This window comes from Folsomia candida, unplaced genomic scaffold (assembly GCF_002217175.1).
Source record: "Folsomia candida strain VU population unplaced genomic scaffold, ASM221717v1 Fcan01_Sc008, whole genome shotgun sequence".
NCBI classification, from domain to species: Eukaryota; Metazoa; Arthropoda; class Collembola; order Entomobryomorpha; family Isotomidae; genus Folsomia; species Folsomia candida.
In genome coordinates this window covers 5,640,790-5,659,099 of record NW_019091200.1, presented here as the reverse complement: position 1 = coordinate 5,659,099, position 18,310 = coordinate 5,640,790, and the positions used below count along the sequence as shown (strand labels likewise).

The 18,310-nt window shown below is 38.0% G+C and overlaps 5 protein-coding genes and 1 long non-coding RNA gene across 8 annotated transcripts; 4 read left to right on the top strand and 2 right to left on the bottom strand.

Annotated features, from left to right (window-relative positions):
• The first annotated feature begins 252 nt into the window (after positions 1–252).
• Positions 253–1,654, top strand: LOC110853206 (annexin A7). Its single transcript, XM_022101455.2, has 3 exons — positions 253–636; positions 729–851; positions 917–1,654. Exons 1-3 carry the CDS (start codon positions 558–560, stop codon positions 1,135–1,137), a joined length of 423 nt encoding a protein of 140 aa, XP_021957147.1. The 5' UTR covers positions 253–557; the 3' UTR covers positions 1,138–1,654.
• LOC118436480 (galactosylgalactosylxylosylprotein 3-beta-glucuronosyltransferase P-like) lies at positions 1,370–3,439 on the bottom strand. Its single transcript, XM_035854651.1, has 6 exons — positions 3,036–3,439; positions 2,797–2,970; positions 2,447–2,709; positions 2,169–2,366; positions 1,925–2,041; positions 1,370–1,857 (listed from the first exon to the last, which is right to left on the bottom strand). Exons 1-6 carry the CDS (start codon positions 3,325–3,327, stop codon positions 1,681–1,683), a joined length of 1,221 nt encoding a protein of 406 aa, XP_035710544.1. The 5' UTR covers positions 3,328–3,439; the 3' UTR covers positions 1,370–1,680.
• Positions 3,440–3,587: 148 nt separating this feature from the next.
• LOC110853584 (intracellular protein transport protein USO1) lies at positions 3,588–5,400 on the top strand. The gene is made up of 2 exons (XM_022101870.2): positions 3,588–3,717; positions 3,787–5,400. The coding sequence occupies exon 2, from the start codon at positions 3,787–3,789 to the stop codon at positions 5,398–5,400; it is 1,614 nt and encodes a 537-aa protein (XP_021957562.1). The 5' UTR covers positions 3,588–3,717.
• A 611-nt stretch (positions 5,401–6,011) lies between these two features.
• LOC110853350 (muskelin) lies at positions 6,012–11,075 on the top strand. 2 transcript variants are annotated; one of them, XM_022101615.2, is made up of 16 exons: positions 6,012–6,469; positions 6,549–6,618; positions 6,689–6,831; positions 6,898–7,096; positions 7,168–7,409; positions 7,486–7,705; positions 7,788–7,904; positions 7,988–8,154; positions 8,223–8,400; positions 8,479–8,828; positions 8,906–9,116; positions 9,200–9,388; positions 9,466–9,517; positions 9,582–9,772; positions 9,865–10,004; positions 10,085–11,075. In XM_022101615.2, exons 1-16 carry the CDS (start codon positions 6,294–6,296, stop codon positions 10,152–10,154), a joined length of 2,715 nt encoding a protein of 904 aa, XP_021957307.1. In that variant the 5' UTR covers positions 6,012–6,293; the 3' UTR covers positions 10,155–11,075. The 2 variants fall into 2 exon arrangements, with proteins under 2 accessions (XP_021957307.1, XP_021957306.1); XM_022101614.2 differs by having other exon boundaries at positions 8,464–8,828.
• On the bottom strand, positions 10,931–11,796 carry LOC118436445. Its single transcript, XR_004835455.1, has 2 exons — positions 11,671–11,796; positions 10,931–11,570 (listed from the first exon to the last, which is right to left on the bottom strand). It is a non-coding gene; the product is annotated as an uncharacterized LOC118436445 (long non-coding RNA).
• Positions 11,543–18,204, top strand: LOC110853025 (protein bicaudal D). Of its 2 annotated transcripts, none has more exons than XM_022101241.2 (14): positions 11,543–12,045; positions 12,174–12,341; positions 12,412–12,511; positions 12,611–12,800; positions 12,879–13,004; positions 13,079–13,399; positions 13,899–14,224; positions 14,299–14,653; positions 14,731–14,888; positions 14,948–15,014; positions 15,092–15,180; positions 15,270–15,459; positions 15,535–15,543; positions 17,342–18,204. In XM_022101241.2, exons 2-14 carry the CDS (start codon positions 12,274–12,276, stop codon positions 17,626–17,628), a joined length of 2,286 nt encoding a protein of 761 aa, XP_021956933.1. In that variant the 5' UTR covers positions 11,543–12,045; positions 12,174–12,273; the 3' UTR covers positions 17,629–18,204. The 2 variants fall into 2 exon arrangements, with proteins under 2 accessions (XP_021956933.1, XP_035710459.1); XM_035854566.1 differs by lacking the exon at positions 17,342–18,204 and adding an exon at positions 15,653–17,203.
• Positions 18,205–18,310: the final 106 nt, after the last annotated feature.

Here is an 18,310-nt window from a genome sequence, read left to right as displayed (position 1 = left end):
CCATAACAGACTTTTGCAATACAAATACAATCTTGGCCATGTTAATAAAATAGCGTATAGGACATATATGTACAAACAAATGTTGGGTTCGTGTGTATAACAAAGTCGACATTAAACATTTTTGGTCTCTGCAGCTGCCATTGCTGGACTTTAGTGTTATGTGAATATGCTGCTGACAAAAGTACTTAAATTACCATTATATTATTGTAAATAGTGAATTATTCGCGTCACATTAGTCTGAGTCATACTGATATTGAAGGGTATTCATGTTGAAGAGTATAACAGACCAGTTCCAGGTAGAAATTAACAGTCAGTTGGTTGATATATCTTTGTAAATCTCTAGAGTTAGTTAGTTAACTAAAGTTTACATGGTTTAAATACGTTCGGTATAATATTTGCCTAATTGAGAATATAATTAAGAAAGGCGAGTCCGCTACGAAACCTGAAAAAAAACAAGCTGGAATATTGTCTCGTTTCGTTTCTTGTTAAATAAATTGCTGTTATAGGCGTCAAAGTTTCTCAATTTTTACCGGAAGTGAAAGCTAAATCTTATCAAAATGTGTCTGGATTTGGATGATTTAATCGAATGTGCCCTGTGTGCGGCGTGCATAGCACTTTGTTGCTCGTGTTGCAAAGGTATAAGTCATAAATTGCTTGATTTTTAATTCTTTAGTTAATACGCCCTAATTTTTTAGTTAATTCTTTGACTTTCTCTTTTTACTATATAGACTCCGGCAATTCGGGTCGTCATACGACCGTGATTCAACAAGGTCCCCCAATCTACCAACAACCCGGACCAGGTCAAGGCGGTCCGTACCCTTATCAACAAGGACCTTATCAACAATATCCAGGTATTATACTAGTAAGTATTATTAAAGTAATTATTACTTACTTAGAGTATAATAATAATATTCAGGTGGGGCATATCCATATCCCCAACAAGGTCAAGGTTATCCACCTCAAGGTCCCTACGGCCCCCCTCAAGGTCAAGGTTACGGTCCCCCTCAAGGCGCTTATCCGTACCCTCCTCCCGTCCAAACTGCCCCCGGCCCAGGTTATCCAGCTCAACCTTATCCACCAATGCAAAATGCAGGTCCATACCCTCAACAGGCGCCCTACAATCCGAACAATATGTGAATAAAATTGGATACCAATAAGCAAAAACAACTGGAAAATAATTAGTCACATTATGAATTAAGTATTTCAATTTTCTAGGCTTTGCCGAACTTTAAAATTTAAAAGAAATCAGCATTATTTTGTTAATCGTTTGATCTTTATCTTATCTTATTCTCATTATTGAACATTGTTGTATGTATGACGAGAAGTTATATGACTAATTAATGCAAACAAAGTTTCGCTACTTGTTGGGAACACATGAAAATACCTCAGACTAAATTAACTATTAAAAATTTCTCTAATGAAAAGATGTGCCATTTTGGGAAAATGAGCTTCTTTCAAGAAAATCGATATGAATTAATTAACAAATTAATATTAACGTACTAATCTCAATAGTTAATTATGTACTCTATTTTTTCCACGACTAACCACATTTCACGCAAGACTCGCCTTGTGACTCACTTAACAAATTATATTATATTTAATCTCATAAAATGTATACCGTTAACAAAATAAAATATGCAACTTTTTCTGGAAACGTTTTCGACTTCATTGATAGAAAGGTCACAAATACGAAGAGTAATTTTTGTCCCTGTACTTCTCATCGACTGGAATTTGGTCATACATCACGGTAAAGAAATTTTTCCATAGAGTGACCATATTCGAATTGGTGTAACCCGGCTTGAGGCGTAGGGTTGCTGGGAAGGGTTGTTGAAGGGACTCTGTCCGCCAGACAAGAATCTGCATATCCATGAAATTTATTGCATAAGAGGTCAAAGGATAAAATAATATTTAAAAAAATATGTACCTGGGTCCCCTTATTTCCGAGTAGTTCAATTTTATGGAACGGTATTTCTAGATCCTGCAATGTAACTGGATATCCGTTGAGAATCACTTTCACCAAGTTGCCCACCCTTCTATTTTTCTGGAAAGTGAAAAATAAATGCGTGTTTAAACATCCTCTGACGAAGAGAGGATTTTACTGTGCATATTTTTGGAATCGGGTTTTGAAATTTTGTTGAAACCTGTTTTGAAAACTTGTTATCACCTACCTTTCTCAGATGCTGAATCCGTACGGCAGTCCCTCCACTCAAAAGTGGTATTTCGTTATTGGAATTGCCTTGATCATCAAAATCTCCGTCGAAATACCCTGTCACCGAATTCGAATTGTTGCTCCAAATTGGGGCAGAAAATCCTGCCCATTTTCCCAGACCTACCGGCCAAGTGGAGGCTAAGCGTGTCCTCATGACCTAAGCAAACATTTAAATAAATCATAAAATTCCTTCCTTAAAAGTTATATAATTTGATCTGCGTTTTCCTCTCCCGACACCTCTTTAAAGATTCGGTGATGATATGACCACGTTTCCGTTCCCAACATTAGCACGCCATCCTGCACATTGTCAAGTGCCCACTGAACCCCGGCTGCTGACCAATCGAAGTTTCGGTCGTTGTCGTCGAGGGTTAAATTTGAGACGAACCCTTTCTCCAGGAGGACAAAGGGGACTCTAAATCTGGTCAGCGTTTTGTTCAAGATATTCAGATGTGCTTCCTTCTTGGTCGATTCAGCCCAATTCCTCGGCATTCGCAGTTTTCCTACAATATTAAATCATAATATGCTGTATGACCTATGACCTCACTTGTATGACCTATGATTTATCAGCCCTCTGGACGCACTCTTACCCTCGCCAGCCTTCGATGTCCTTATCAAGTCCTCCTCCTCTGTAAGACTCACAATTACCCAGAGGACCCCATCATTTCTCACCGGATATAGCGACTGCGCAATCTTTGTCAATGTCGCGACCTGATCCAGAGCGAATTGTGTGGTCGTGATAAACACCAGCTTGTCCTCTTGACCTGTCGTTTTCATATCATTGCGAAGAGAATTGACAAATAAATTTTTGTCATTATTTGAAAAGTACCTGTCCATATCTCATCCTTCCTTATACTACTCGAGAACTGAACTATACTCGAGATTAGCAGTCCGGCCAAGAATGCCCCTCCTATTAAGCGACAATACCCTTGAGGGACGGCGAAAGTCTTAAGTTTCCGTAATTTGGACGAAAACTGGGGGCATTTCCGGTGGTGAAAGCTTGGATATCCAAAGGTCAATATGAGCAGTGTTATCATCACCAGGATAAGAATGGAGCATAATCCTACGAGAAGTGTCATGATGGTGAGGAGGGCCTTAGTTTCGTTGTCATCAAGTGTCATATTATCATAATTTGACACGGTTGATATCTATTTAATGAGTGCGAGAGCACGAGATTTTCAGTATTCAAATCAAAATAGAGTGAATGCTGCTTGATTTTACAATATCATAGTATGTACAGCCGTTACTTAGATACAGAAAGCCAAGCAATCGTTCGCTTTCACCCAACTTTCACTTTGGCACAACTGTGAACCGGTCAGTATGGTGAGTGACACTGAAGTAGACTAGAATCTCGTCGCCTGTGCATATGATCTCCAATAGTTTCACGTAGCGGAAATGGAAACGAGCTAGAATAAAATTGGTTTGGGCACAATTTTGATAAAGTGAAAGCGGTTAGAAAATTATTTAGTCGTGGTTCCACGGCAAGTTCTACTAGTAAAAGTCAGACTAATGTAAATTGGACAATATACGACCATTTGCATGTTACTTTTAATAACGCTTGAACTACTTTTATTTACCAGATGAATTCAGAGAACGAATCCAGTCCAGGCGGAGACGAACCGGAAGTTGGAGGTGACGCTGATCAACACCTCCGCTTCTTGGAATCAGTCGTATCTCAATATGAATCCCTCGTAGAAGACATTCATGCCAAACTAGTTCAAAGTTGCCAAACTGTACAATCCTACGTCCGGGCCGAGGACGAAATCCTTCCTCAGTTCCATAACGAATATGGTGAAAGCTCTGTCGTGCAAAAACTACAGTTACAGCTTTCTCGGAAGGATTCCATTATAAACAACTTGCGAATGCAGCTCGATGTGGTTCACAGATCAAAGAATGTGTGCAAACACCTCTGGCAAATCTCTCTAGGTCACGTGGAGGATCTGGAGATGTCGAAAATTATACAACCACCGCCACCTGAAAGAATAAACACGTCGAATGATAACAATAATGACTGGCCTTCCTCAGAATTTTTAATCAAGTGGAAAACTTTGTCTTCGTACGCAACCAGTTTAGAAGAACAAGTGGAACATTTATCAAGAAATCTGCACTTTTATCAGAGAAAGCTACTCCAAATATGTGCTCGGTATGAGCACTTGGAAAGAGACCAGCCCACGGAAGATGATGGCACGACGATGACGACTAAAGAGCTGAAGAGAAAGTTTGAGCAGTCCGAGGCAGAGGTTGAAAATTTGCGAAATAACTTTGGGCCTAGGATGGAAAAGCGTTTAGCGAAGGAGCGGGCGTCCTGGGAGATGGAGGAGGCTCAGGCGCTACGCTTGGTCCGCGTCCAAGTTGAGGAACTACTCCTCGAAAACCAAGCTTATCAAGAACGAGAGTCTCAACTGGTCGTTCTTATCCAACGTTTGGACCAGGAGTTTCTACGGCAGAGGTCTCAAATCGAAATGTTGACCAAGACTTCGACTCAATTACAGCAATCATTACAGATATCGAAATCACCTCGGTCAATAAGTGGACCCCCAGAATCAACAAATATAAAGAAAGTTGCAGTCGCTGCGACACAAACGTCACTTTCTTCGCCAATTCTTCACCATCATGACGAACAGGGGTCGGTTATCGAATCCACTCGTGCACAAGTGATGCAACTGCAACGTCAGAATTTAGAAATGCAAAAGACTGAGAGGGAATCGTTGGAGAGAGTGGACATGCTTCAAAAGAGGATAAGACAACTCGAGTCTTTGAACTTTGCGTTACAAAAGCAGCATCAAGAACTTTACACAAAATATGATAAAGAAACCAAAGAAAAGAGTGGACGTGGTGACAATAAGGCAACACTACTCAAATCTTTCCATAGTCCAGGAAGAATGGTTGACCGGAACCCAGAAGAAGTGAAAGTGAAAGCCTTCTCTGAAGTGAAAGCTGTCTCTCCTCCTCCAACAATGACGACGACAACAAATTGGGACATTGGAAAAGTTCAAGATTTTAGCGAGGAAGGCAGAATAGTGAATGACAAGAGGAAGGATTTGCAGATCTTGAGGCTGACCCAGGACGTAGAACGCTTACGTGACATACAGCACAAATTGTTGGAGGTTATTCAAGAACAATCTGTCATCAGTTCAAAGTGGAAACTAGAGTTTAAGCAATTGGCCAAAGCAACCTTGTCGTCAACATCGTAACCTTTTTCACACAGAGTTTTACAATAATTACTAAAATTAGAAGTTTATTAATAAACCGTTTTATTAATAAATTAGTATGTATGAAAAATTATCGCAGCCCAATTTTCTCATCTCAGAACTCGATCATAATTTTTGACATGCAAACATATCGCAAACGATATGTTAACTTTGAATGAAAATAAACATCAAAATGTAATAAATTTAACAATTGAAATGAAATTGATCTAGAACGCTCTAATACAACGTAGAGAATTCAAGTTCAAGGAATTCGTATTCAAGTTTATAATAGGAATTTTTATCTGCATAAAATCCCAACGTAAACAATAAATTAAAAGCAGCGACACTGATAGGTCTATCAGTCTCTAGATAACATGCATATCAAAAGATAAGCCACCGCTATTTGTTTTCGTAGGGGCCGTACATAAAGCATGTGTTGATTTTCGAAGAATTTTGACCTTTGTCCCCCTGGTTTGACCTATAAGCCTTATGTTATTGGAAGAATAGGACGCCATGTCCCCTGCCCCCCTCAAATCGAATACATGCTTTTCGCACGGTCCGTAATTAATTGTCTAGCATTGCATTGAAAGTTCAGCCTGCTCCGGAAACCGGGAGTTTTCGTAGTCTCTTCTCGCTCTGATTTTAAGAAAATCCCTTTTCCCTCAAACTTTTTTTGAAATACGTCTTTTTCGAAAGTTTTATAAAATTGTGAACCATTTAAACTAATCTAGATAAGGCAAAAGCTGCAATAACGTGGTAATAATATCGTGACCTTTTTTATCAAGCAATATTACTCAACGAGTGGTGAGGAAAAAGTTTAGAGTGGATTTTTATTCAAGAAATTCAGAAATTGTGATAATTACTTACCCACCAATTAATTAAAGTGAATTTAAAATATGGAGATGATGGAACTTGAAGACGGTGGTGCAAATCGGGGGCGAAAGTTTTCCTCGGTTGTGGTTACCGGTAGTAATAGTACCGATGTGAATGAAAACGAGAAGATATGCTCATGGAAAAAGTTGACTTATTCCGTCGTCAAGTGTTCCAGCTACAGCTCGTCGTATTATCCAGAGTTAGTTTACTAGTTGTGTTTGTAATGATAATTTAATAGTGGGGATGAATTTAATATAACGTGTATACTTTAACTCCAGGAACGTTCTCGATGACAAGCCGAAAGATCAAACTTCACGATGGTCATCTGATTCGAATACGCCTCCGCAGGTGGGTTTATATTTTGTAAATATTAAGTTTGAGTTTTATAGTTGTTTAATGATGTCAAATTCTCTTACAGTACCTCCTCTTAAAGTTACAACGAGCTGCTATCGTTCGGTCCATTACGTTTGGAAAGTATGAGAAGAATCACGTCTGCAACTTGAAAAAGTTTCGAGTTGATGGTGGACTTTCGGAGGAGAGTATGGTCGAGTTGTTGGAGAGGTACACTAATTAATGACAATTATTTAATAATCAATCAAGTACTGATTGAGTATATTCCATTTTCAGCGGATTAAAAAATGACAACAACCCGGAAACATTTCCACTAAAGTATGAAGTCAACAACCGCCCGTATCCTTGCCGTTTCATAAAAATAATCCCTCTCCAATCGTGGGGCCCTTCGTTTAACTTTTCAATTTGGTACGTCGGGCTCAACGGGATTGACAAGTTAGCAACTGTACAACCCTCTGTGGAACAGTTCATTGCGGTAAATAATGTGTTTTATACATTTATTAATATTTCTGAAAATAACTAATTTTCTACTCTTCTTCTTGACAGTATCGTGAACGGGAAGCGATTCGCGTTTGCCTGAAACATCTCCGCGATCATAATCACATCGAAGCATTTGAATCTTTGCAAAAGAAGACGAAAATCCAACTAGAACATCCCCTCATGACGCATTTATACAACACACTCGTCCTTTCTGGCGACTACGTTGGAGCGGAGAATTTCATCGACCAGTCTGTGCGAGACGGCCTCTTCCAGGAGTTTATTTCTCTTCAGGATTACAAACCCATTTGGTTAGACATTTGAATTAAATATTATTTCTACTTTAATTTCCTTATGCCGAAATTAATTTATTTTGTTTATTTGTAGGTTTCCTCTGGGATTAGACTCTCCTGATGTAAGTTGTAATGACTCTCCCGTTTTATCTCGACCTGGTATGCGGGGCGGGCATCAGATGTGTGTCGACTCCTCGACAGGAATAATTTATCTGTTTGGTGGGTGGGATGGAAATCAAGACTTAGCAGACTTTTGGGCGTATAGTATTTCAGATGGGAGTTGGACTTTGCTTAGTGAAAATACGGAGAATGAGGTACAGGAGTTAAACTTCCAATGTTCGTATTTATTTAGTGTGTCCTGTTACTGATAATATTGTTTCAATCATATGGATATAGGGCGGCCCGAGCCCGAGGTCGTGTCACAAATTGTTGCTTAATCCTGTTCGTCGCCAAATATTTACCCTTGGGCGGTATCTCGACGGACAGTGTCGGCCTCATGAGAATATGGTTAAGGTAATGGTCAAAAGAAAGAATCATTAAAACTAGTTCAATATAAATTCTAGTATAAAATTACAATAAAATCCTTCAAATTCCAGAGCGATTTTTACGTCTACGACATCGAAACCAATAAATGGACTCTGATAACTGAAGATACAGCTTCGATGGGTGGACCCGAGTTGCTGTTTGATCATCAACTCTGTATCGACGACGAAAAGGAGATCATTTATGTGTTTGGGGGCCGAATCCAATCCGATAGGGGCATGTAAGTTGCTATCATTTAATTGTGTATATAAAATTGCATATTAATAATTTAATTTAATTCTGATCCAGTTTACTCGAATCTCTCAACGCCAGTTTGAATCACCAAGCCGCAAGGATGGGCGTAGCCATTGATCGAAACGAAGATAGAAACTACTTTCCTATTATGAATCGTGAGAACAATCCGCAGGACCGAATGGCAGCGGCAGCGGACAACCTTCTTGCGCACATGAGAAACGTTGGCGTGCAGGTGAAGATTGTTTATGTCAAATACTTACTGTGATCATTTGGTTAATAATATTAACCCAACTAGATATTTGACGGGCAGAATATCAACATTGACGCTCCTATTCAACGAAGAGGTTTTCCTGGGGGCGACGCTCGGGCAAGGATTCTACGTGACGATCGCGAACCCCAAATGATGGACGTTCCCCGCGCCGTGGCGGGGGAAATGGAGGCCAACAACGTTCCTCCCCCAGCTGCGCATGGTGGTGTGGGTGGTGTCCCTGCTGGAGGGGGTAATAATCCAAGTTCATTATCATCTGCCAACTCTGAACTTTTGTACTCTGGGATGTACGCATACCATATTCCGACCAATACGTGGTCGTTGTTGAGATGTGACGTTTCTACACCAAAACCGGGGGTTCAGTCAATCCGAAGTAGGGTAGGACATTCAATGTGAGTGACAAATTTTACAACTACGAAGTGGGCAATTTATGGGTACTTGAATTAAATGCTGACGTATTTTTGTGTAGGTTGTTCCATCCTGGGTTGAGGAAACTATATATATTTGCAGGACAGAGGTCGAAAGAGTATTTGAAAGATTTTTTCTCATATAATGTCGACATGGACGAGCTTGAAATAATATCGGATGGTCAACGAAAAGGAGAGTGTAATTGGCCTGGTGCAGGATTCACACAAAGAGCGACGATCGACCAAGATTTGAATGAGATTTATGTTTTTTCGGTAAAACTAATGTCGTTACTTTGTTAGTTGGTGGCACTAACAAAACTTGGTGACTAATTTTAAATGTGTAATTATACGTGCAGGGGCTTTCAAGAGATAAGGACAAAAGAGATGAAAGCGTGCAAAATTCGTTTTGGGTCTTTAACATTATAAGAAAATCGTGGTCTTGCATTTACCGAAATGATACCGGAGGAGATATGAATTGGTTTAGTCAAACTGTGGAGCCGTGTCCGAGATTTGCGCATCAATTGGTTTACGATGACAATGCAAAGGTAAATATGTATAATCGTGAATCATACATCTCAAGAGGTTATATAGTAGCTCAAGTTAACAATTTGAATAATTTCAGTTGCATTACTTATTTGGCGGAAATCCTGGGCGAACCAAGGATCCAAAATTACGTGAGTTGTAATTTACAACTTGACTAGTCAAACAAATATGAAATACTAATTGTTTGATTTCTAGGGTTGGACGATTTTTGGAGTTTAAAACTGATCCGACCCACGGCAGACGAACTTTTAAAGAAATGTAAACTGCTCCTGCGAAATCAAAAGTTTGAAGAGTTGGCCTCCAAAGACTCGCTAAATGCTCTCATCTACCTGCAAACCTCCCTCTCTGAACTAATCGATCATGAAGACATAGAACAGACAAATGAAGTACGAGGTTTTTATACATTTCAAGAGAAAATGATAAAAACTCAAACAAAATCATAAATCAGCTAACTAATGAACTAAATATAATTAACTAGTTTCAACGTCTCACCCTCCTGCTTTTCCCGAAGGACGAATCCACGAGAAAACTGCCTTTCGATGACTCTGAAGAATTCCACTTCCTCCATCGGACCAAGGATGAAGAGCAAATCTTTAAACGGAGCAAACTATTTGACAGGTAATAATGTATACTATTTTAGCTTAGAACATTTGTTTATCTTTAATGATTATTAAAATTAAATAATTATTGCGTTGCAGCCTTGTCCAGTACTTCCCCGTATTCATGACGCAGCCGAGAGTAAACCTTGTCAATCTGCTTCCTATTTAAATTTAGAAAAAGACTTGCTGTACTAATTCATTACTGATCTACTTAACATTTTCAATTTGAGCGTAATTATGTATGCCAAAGGCCACTTTGATTTTAGTTTTTATGATAATACATTCAATTATATAAGGAGCACATTTTTTTCGCTTGGCTGGTTGCAAACTATAATCACAAATTTCTACCAAAGGTTTAACATCACAACGCTGATTAAGATAATTTAAATATGACTGATTAGTGATTACATTATTAAGAATAAGTAAGACGACACGGGTAAACACCTGTCGTAAAGGCTAAATATCTGTTTAATTATTATGATCCAATCACCTATTATATAATTATATATAAGAGCAAGACTGAGCGTTATTATTTATTAAGCTATGTCACATATGGTTATATAAGAGGTTATGAAACAGGAAACATGAAACCAATGTGTGCTATTTAATAACAGTATCAAAAAGTATGTCTATCAGAAATGGAAAGGAAATGATATTCACAATTTAATATGTAAACCAAGCCAAGATGAGTCTCATTACCCAAAAATTGTAGTAATTTTGGGCAAAATATAATTTTATTCCGAAACTAAGCTACTTATTATGATTTGATCAGATGTGATAAGAAAATAGTTAATTTAATTTATCCTAATTTAATGTATTTACTAATTATAACGAAACATTCTATTATAAAATTATAAAGTGAAAATGGGTACAAATTTGTCATTATCCTGTCTTAATTTATGTCCTGTATTGAAAAATATCTTAATTAATCATGCATCGTGTGTGTGTTTAAACTTTTCATGAAATTCCTGTATTATTACATTATAACGAGAAAATTTGAAGAAAAGACAATTAAATAACAGACTTGCATTTAAAGGCGAGCACAAAATGATAAATAGACTTGAATAAAATCAACGCGCAATAATACCAACCCAATTACCCGTACTTATTTATTTATGTAAAAAACATCAGTATTTATAACTTCACACCGAATTGTCTGAACCAGATGCATACACAATTACATATTTAGTTTTTATTTTTACGCGAGCGTTTACAAGGTGCTGCAATTTGGTTCCGTGAAATGCGACATTAAACAAGAAATGCTTTGTTGTCAATCTTTACTATACCGAGGCATACATAATTATGTCTTGAAATTAGTGTCACAATTTTTTTACCCTCTTTTTTCGTAAAGTTCTGCATAGGCAAGCTTTCCCAGTGTATTTAGATTCTGTTGTGCGATGGATTTTTGGTGGAGATTTCGACTCGGTATTTTTTACCCTGATATTCATATCATCATCGTGATCTCTCTCTACCGTAATGTTGAATGGATTACTTACTTGCATAGGAAAACAAAGTGCAGGATTATAAAGGAAATCTTCATCTCCTTCCGACCTATCTGACTAAAGTTAGTAGTAGGTGAATCGGTCTGTAAATACAGAATTTGCCACGGTAGAGAACTACGGTAAAATACAGAAAAGTGCAGTGGAACTAAGGTTTGCTTTGCTATGTTATAGCGAGTATTTTACCGTGCTTGATGTACGTAAAGTGAGGAGATGTGATGTGAATGAATCCCATTTCTCGTTTTATTTTACGTTATTACAGAGACAGACATAGAATCAAGTAGACTCGTTAGTTCTTCTTTAATGATGGTGATGAGAGAGGATTCGGTAATGTGGTATTTAAAATGGCAGAATTTTTTACATTTGAACTGAATCTGACTAAACGTTAAATGAAATTGGTGAGATGGATAGAATTTAGTTTTTGACGAATGTTATTTTAATCTTTGTGTAAGTGTAAATCGGTAAAGAAAAGTGCAGAGTTTTATTATCGGAGTGAAAATGTGACATTTTATTTGTGTTAAGAAATGTGTGTGAAATGGAATGGAACTTTCACCCAGTAAGGTAATTTAAATGATTACCGATTTGTGCTACATTTTAACGACATTTTGACTATTTGTTTGATGAATTTTGAATTGTTATAGTACAACCAGATTTAAAATGGATGTTAAAAATGAATTTGATTTGGGCAGGATAAGGCAATATAACGGATCTGATTAAGCAAACTAGTGCAATAAACGACCCGGTGGTGGTGACCTGTTGAGGCACACCCACCCATCTTCACCCACAATAATGTCTTCTTCTAAAGTGGAAGAATTGGAATTAGAAATTTCCCGACTGACCCGAGAACTTGACCAAACGTACGAATTTATATTTAACTAAATAAATAATGACACATTAATATTCTCATTGGACCATTATATTGAACAGTCAATCAGAAAAGGTCCAGGCAGCCGAATATGGGATAAATTTACTCGAAGAAAATTCCAAATTATCTTCCAGACTTGGTGACTTGGAGGACTTGTATGAGGTACATAATTTTTTTTAAATATTGCAAAATATTCGCGAATAATTTGCACATTAAGATGAAAAATTAATCCGTATGACTAATTGCATGGAAAACATCCAGGTAACCAAGAATGAGCTCGAGATAATGAAAGATGCCTTATCAAAGACAACGCAAACACATAAAATCACGGAAAAATCGGGTATTCAGCATGAAGAAAGTTTGCTCTCAGAAACGGCAGCGTTGGAATGTTCACTCACGACACAAATTACTAATTATGAGGGTGAACTGAGGCTTACCAAACAAGAACTTGGTAATAAAAATAATCCATTCATTTGAAAATACATATCTTTCAAAAAATTTTATACAAATTTGTCCCCCGAATTTCCAGAACGATTAAAAGCAGAACGTGACCGGCTAATCACGGAAACTTCTGAACTTCAAACGGAGGGTGAACTCACTCACACGGAACGATCCGCGTTAAAACGAGAACTTAAAGAAATCAAGTCTCGTGAAGGTGTGGACGATGTTAATTCTACTTCATAATTGAGCAATTAACTAATTATTTACTTTCTTTTTAAACGACATCAGGTCGTCTCTTGAAGGACTACTCTGAATTAGAAGACGAGAATTTAATGCTTCAGAAACAAGTCTCCTCCCTTCGCTCGTCTCAGGTCGAGTTTGAATCTGCAAAACATGAGATTTCTCAACTCATGGAGACCGAGGTCGAACTTCTCCGTCAAGTCGAAGAGCTCGCTGCGTTAAAACGTATCGCGGAAAAACAATTGGAAGAAGCCCTCGAAGCGTTGCAGGTAGAGCGTGAAAATCGCTACTGCCTCAAAAAAGAGTTGGACGCCAAGATTAATTCGGAATCCATCATGAACCTGTCCAACCTTGCGTTGAGTTTGAGAGGTGAGAAAATTCGCATAGTTCAAATTTAAACTGGAGATAGGACAATAAACATTAGCTAAGTGCATATTTACTTGTTAAAACGGGTGAAAGTTGGTATAAATTTTAAATGAGAGACTACTCTGCTATTTAAGTATGTATAATTTACAAATATTTCATTCTACGATTTTGTAAATTTTCTTCAATTAGGATTAGTATCACGAAATCCTTTCCTTTTTTCTCTCAAGTCTTCGTACCTATCTTCGTGATTACTCAATTGCAAATCTTCTGCAAAAATATTGCTTGGCTGCAAGCCTGTACATTTTTTGAATTGTCGATTTTTGCTTGTCTGAACCAAAATTAGTGATGGTAATAATTTTCCAATTATTAAAATTCCAACGAGACAAGTGTACGAAGCGACTCAATTGTAACTAAATATCTAAACAGATATCTTTCACCCCGAATGATATACATAATTCCTGAAAAAATTATGTAAATTAAAAAAAATTCTTGCATTCTCCAGGCGGCGTGCACGATGAAATGAACGACTCTGACAGTGAGAATGACGATAAGATGGTATCCTCCATGTCGCACGACTCCACTCCCGGCGGTGGGGAAAAGCAGGTCGACCTCTTCTCTGAAATCCATCTCAACCAAATGAAGAAACTCGAGGGCGAGAGGAACTCTCTGACCAAAAGTCTTAAAGAAATCCAAGATTTGTCCGACAAGAGCAAAGGTCAAGTCGTCCTCCTTCAAGCTGCCCTCACCACGATCGTGTCACATATCGATGCTCTCAATTCGCTGAAGGAGAAAACTAGTCAGAAAATGGTGGACGGTAAAACTCCAAAGGTATTTAGCGTTCTATTAAATATTGAAAATTCCGTTGAAAATGAGAATTCACTAATTTTTTTTTACTCCTACAGCTCTCCACCTACGAAGGTTGGTACACAATTTCCGCTAAGGAAATCTCCCAGCTAAAGGCGTCCCTCGAAGCGTTGGAGAAAGCGGACTCGTCGCTTATTGCGGATGTAGCCGCCGTTCTAAAATCTGAGATGACGAGCATGAAGGAAAAACTCCTTTCTTCTGAAATGACGATTCAAGAATTCGAAATTGACCTCAGATCCATGGACGAGGCTGCCGCGGATGCTCACAAAACACTCGATTCGACCCAGTCAGATTTGAACATGGTTTCCGAAGAGTTGGCTAATCTTTACTATAAAGTGTGCAATGTGCAAGGCGTAACGCCGCAAAGGGTCATGTTAGAACATATGGATAAAGGTGAGAATTTGCAAATTGTTCTAGCTTTTACCAACTTTTTGTATCTAATTCTTGGGAAATATTTTGTATACTTTCAGACGGAAAGATAAACTCTCCAGCTAAATCGATGGGCTTTCAAGGCAACAACTTTCTCCAAGGTTTGCTGGGTAGATTGCGTCCTAAAAATCAATCCCCGTCCGGAAATTGGGAGGGCGATTTGACATTCACGAAACAAGTGGAAACCATTTCAGACCAGGTATGCATAAACTTAACGAAATACCTCAACAATTTATTTCATTGTGTTCCAATTCACAGGTCAAAACGCTACGTGACACCGTTCTAACTGCCGTTGCTGCGGGTCGTGCCGCTATTGAGGCGCATGGTAACTTTAAAATGAAAAATAGCAGAATAATTTTATTTTTGCACAAGATTTTAAGCAAAACTTGCCCTTTTCCGCAGTCGTCACTCCAGGCATGGACAGCGGATATGAAAGTATCGGTACCCCATCCATGGAAGAGCTTCAAAAGCAGATTTGCGAATACAGATCGGTAAAATTTCATTGGCTAAAGTCAAATTGTGCAATAAATTGCATATGCATTATACAAACCGTACACTTAAATATGCACATATTTTCTAGCTTGTCGAGGCAAAAACTGAGCAGAATTCTGCCCTCAGAAGTGTCCTAAAAGCAAATAAAGCCGCCGCGGAGAAAGCATTGTCAAACTTGAAGGGAAAATACGACGCTGAGAAGACCATCGTGTCAGAAACCATGGTCAAATTAAGGAACGAGTTGCGACTCTTGAAAGAAGATGCGGCCACATTTTCCAGTAATTTTTTTATCCTAACTTTACTCAAAATTTTTATTCAAATTCTAAAAATTCGAATTATTTATTTTTACTCAGCACTTCGAGGTAAGATTTATTCCATTTTTTTCATCAATAACTACATATGTCTAACTACAATAATTCATCTATACAACTAAAAACGAATTCCCGACAAGTTACTATTTAATTTAATAAGGTTCTTCTCTTTCCCATCGCAACAATTCAATCTTTTGTTTGAGATCAGCCTTTCTTTGCTGAAGAGTATTGATCTGAGAATCGACGTCAGATAATTCCATCTCGAGATCTTCCAATTCGTCCCTCGAGCTGAGTATTTCACTCTAAAAAATACATACATCTAATTAACGCAATGCATATCAATTATTTTAATGGATAATTATAAATCTTACGGGATCTCTTTTACGGAACTTGCTCGTCCACCATACTTCCTCTCTAGAAACAAACCCTTCCAATTGTGGCAATGTCTCGAGGTGATCCAAAATTTCAGTGAGGAAAGGGTTCACTTTTTCATGAGCACGATTATTGGAGATCTAATTTTAAAGTATCGGACTGTAATATTATGACTGAATGTTCATGATAATGTTTATAAAATTATTTACCGAGCCAGCTACATTTATAATGTGTCGTCTAATCTTCTGTTTCACGTTATTCATGGAGTGGTTGGACTTGCCAGGTCCAAACGAAAATTTAGCCATGGGTTTCAATCCCATTTGTTGCAATTCCTTACTAAATAGAAAACATTTGCATACAACGAGAAAGTAAAGTTTTCGGAAATAATAACGTAAATTTATGTTTTGCATACATATCTGAACACTGCTGACGACTAATTATCCGCTTTATTGAAGCATATTTGATTGATAACCAATCTGTCCTTCCAACCGCATATGCAACCACACGGGATGGCGTCACATTTTCCTCTGTGTAGGTCATGTCGTCAGTCCAAGGCATAAAAGTATTTTGGTGGGCGTAGTCGCTGACGTCGGATAATTTTGCATGAGAGTGGATTTTGTTGTGCATATCCGTCTCATGTTTGTTTTTTGCTCGTTCAGTTGCGAAAACACAGGAACAAAATCTATGAAAAGAGGAAACAAATTAGCATGTAAAATATGTATGCAGTTACATAAAATATAAAATAATTCCTCTCACGAGCATTGAACTATATTCTCTGGATTATGGCGTGTATTCATATGTCTGGATCGGTCTGATGCAAGCAAAATGTGTCCACATTTTTTACATGCTCTTCATTTTCTTCACCAATTTTGCACGATCCGCTTCACATCTCGCAACTCTTTCATTCTCTAATCCTGTACATGCCATATAAAAGTACTTTGGCTTATTCACTTTCATATCATTTTATTATATGCATGCATACTTTTAAAAAACTCTCCGTCAATTATGCAGTCCTGTGGCTCATCATCAGATTCGTCATCATCATCATCAGAGTTGTCGTCATCATCATCATCATGAGGTGGTGGTGGTGAAGGGGGTGTGACTTCTCGTCTCTTTTTACGAGGTGTAACCTCTTCAGGGGAAGAACTTTTAACTTTTGACCGTGTGGTGGGGGCCATTGTAAACTGGGGTCACTTTACTCAGACCGTGCAGTTTTTAGAAATAGACAGAATTAAATCACACATATATTATTGTTGTTGACTGTTGATAAGCCACGAAGCGATAAACTATAAATCTAAAAACAAACCACAAATTAAAATTAATAACTCTGAGGATGAAATGCAATAACAAGAGTTGAACATACGGGGAGAGTAGAAGGTAGTAAGCGATAAGAGTTTTGAGTTCCGAGTCCTACGCATACCCAACAAATCCCTCGTGAATAAATTAAAATGACGATGACTTGAGATTTTTCGCACAGCAATGTTCGCCGCACGATGTGAAGAATACAGCTCCCAAGTGGACGAGCTGCAGCGTCAACTCACCGCCGCGGAGGAGGAGAAGAAAACGTTAAATCAACTTTTAAAGTTGGCCGTGCAACAAAAACTCGAACTAAATCAGAGATTGGAAGCGATTGAGTTGGACCGTGAAATGAAGTTGCACTCGAGACGACACCCAGCAGGGAGACAGATTGGGACTGGGTTAGGACCCGCGACAGGGCCCAAGACCGGTGGCTTTGGGAGCCCTCGACATCACGTCAGCAGATAATGATCAATCACGAGCATAATTTGTAAATGGAGAACTTTAGTACTTATTAAAAGAAACAAAAACTGCTTCATAATTGGCGACGAGATGTCATCGTCACTTAAAAGGTCATAGGTCACGCAGCTATATACTGAAAAATCTGGTTGTTTATCTAGCTAGCAAGCTTGTGCCGTCCACTGCGATCTTCCATGATGTGAAATGTCTCAAGTTTCTCAAATTTCTCTCAACTTTCTTTTTAATTTTTACATAATGACGAAATTTTTTGCAAATTTGCAAACTTACTGCCCACAGGAATTTCTCCATATACTAAAAAAACTGCTAAATGTGATATCGAATTCGTATTCATTTGAAATCTCAAATATTTATCCTGTTTTTACCCATACACAATTTTATTTACATTTTTTTGCACACCAAATATCAAATTTTAACACTTTTAAATTTTTGACATAGTGTGATAGATTTTGTATTCTTTGTATCAAATCGTCTGCTACTAGTGATAATTCAAATGCTATAATTAATTATGTAATTGGAGAAGGTAAAATTATGAAATAAATACAGCAATCAGCCAAATATAAAATATATCACTCATTCATAATTGTTTGCATGCAGTAAATCATGAATCATGAATTGATGCAAAAAGCCCATTCCATATTTGCATTGTGCTGTAACACAGTGATTGTCGGTA

Bases quoted from the DNA above. Each gene is read 5' to 3' on its own strand.
- LOC110853206 (XM_022101455.2), top strand. From the start codon at position 558: ATGTGTCTGGATTTGGATGATTTAATCGAATGTGCCCTGTGTGCGGCG. The intron at 637-728 runs GTATAAGTCATA...TTTACTATATAG, and splicing joins TTGTTGCTCGTGTTGCAAAG to ACTCCGGCAATTCGGGTCGT. The intron at 852-916 runs GTATTATACTAG...AATAATATTCAG, and splicing joins ACCTTATCAACAATATCCAG to GTGGGGCATATCCATATCCC.
- LOC110853584 (XM_022101870.2), top strand. From the start codon at position 3,787: ATGAATTCAGAGAACGAATCCAGTCCAGGCGGAGACGAACCGGAAGTT.
- LOC118436480 (XM_035854651.1), bottom strand. From the start codon at position 3,327: ATGACACTTGATGACAACGAAACTAAGGCCCTCCTCACCATCATGACA. The intron at 2,710-2,796 runs GTAAGAGTGCGT...TTAATATTGTAG, and splicing joins GACATCGAAGGCTGGCGAGG to GAAAACTGCGAATGCCGAGG. The intron at 1,858-1,924 runs GTACATATTTTT...ATGGATATGCAG, and splicing joins TCGGAAATAAGGGGACCCAG to ATTCTTGTCTGGCGGACAGA.
- LOC110853350 (XM_022101614.2), top strand. From the start codon at position 6,294: ATGGAGATGATGGAACTTGAAGACGGTGGTGCAAATCGGGGGCGAAAG. The intron at 7,905-7,987 runs GTAATGGTCAAA...TTCAAATTCCAG, and splicing joins CTCATGAGAATATGGTTAAG to AGCGATTTTTACGTCTACGA. The intron at 8,401-8,463 runs GTGAAGATTGTT...TAACCCAACTAG, and splicing joins TGAGAAACGTTGGCGTGCAG to ATATTTGACGGGCAGAATAT.
- LOC110853025 (XM_022101241.2), top strand. From the start codon at position 12,274: ATGTCTTCTTCTAAAGTGGAAGAATTGGAATTAGAAATTTCCCGACTG. The intron at 13,005-13,078 runs GTGTGGACGATG...AAACGACATCAG, and splicing joins AGAAATCAAGTCTCGTGAAG to GTCGTCTCTTGAAGGACTAC. The intron at 14,654-14,730 runs GTGAGAATTTGC...GTATACTTTCAG, and splicing joins GTTAGAACATATGGATAAAG to ACGGAAAGATAAACTCTCCA.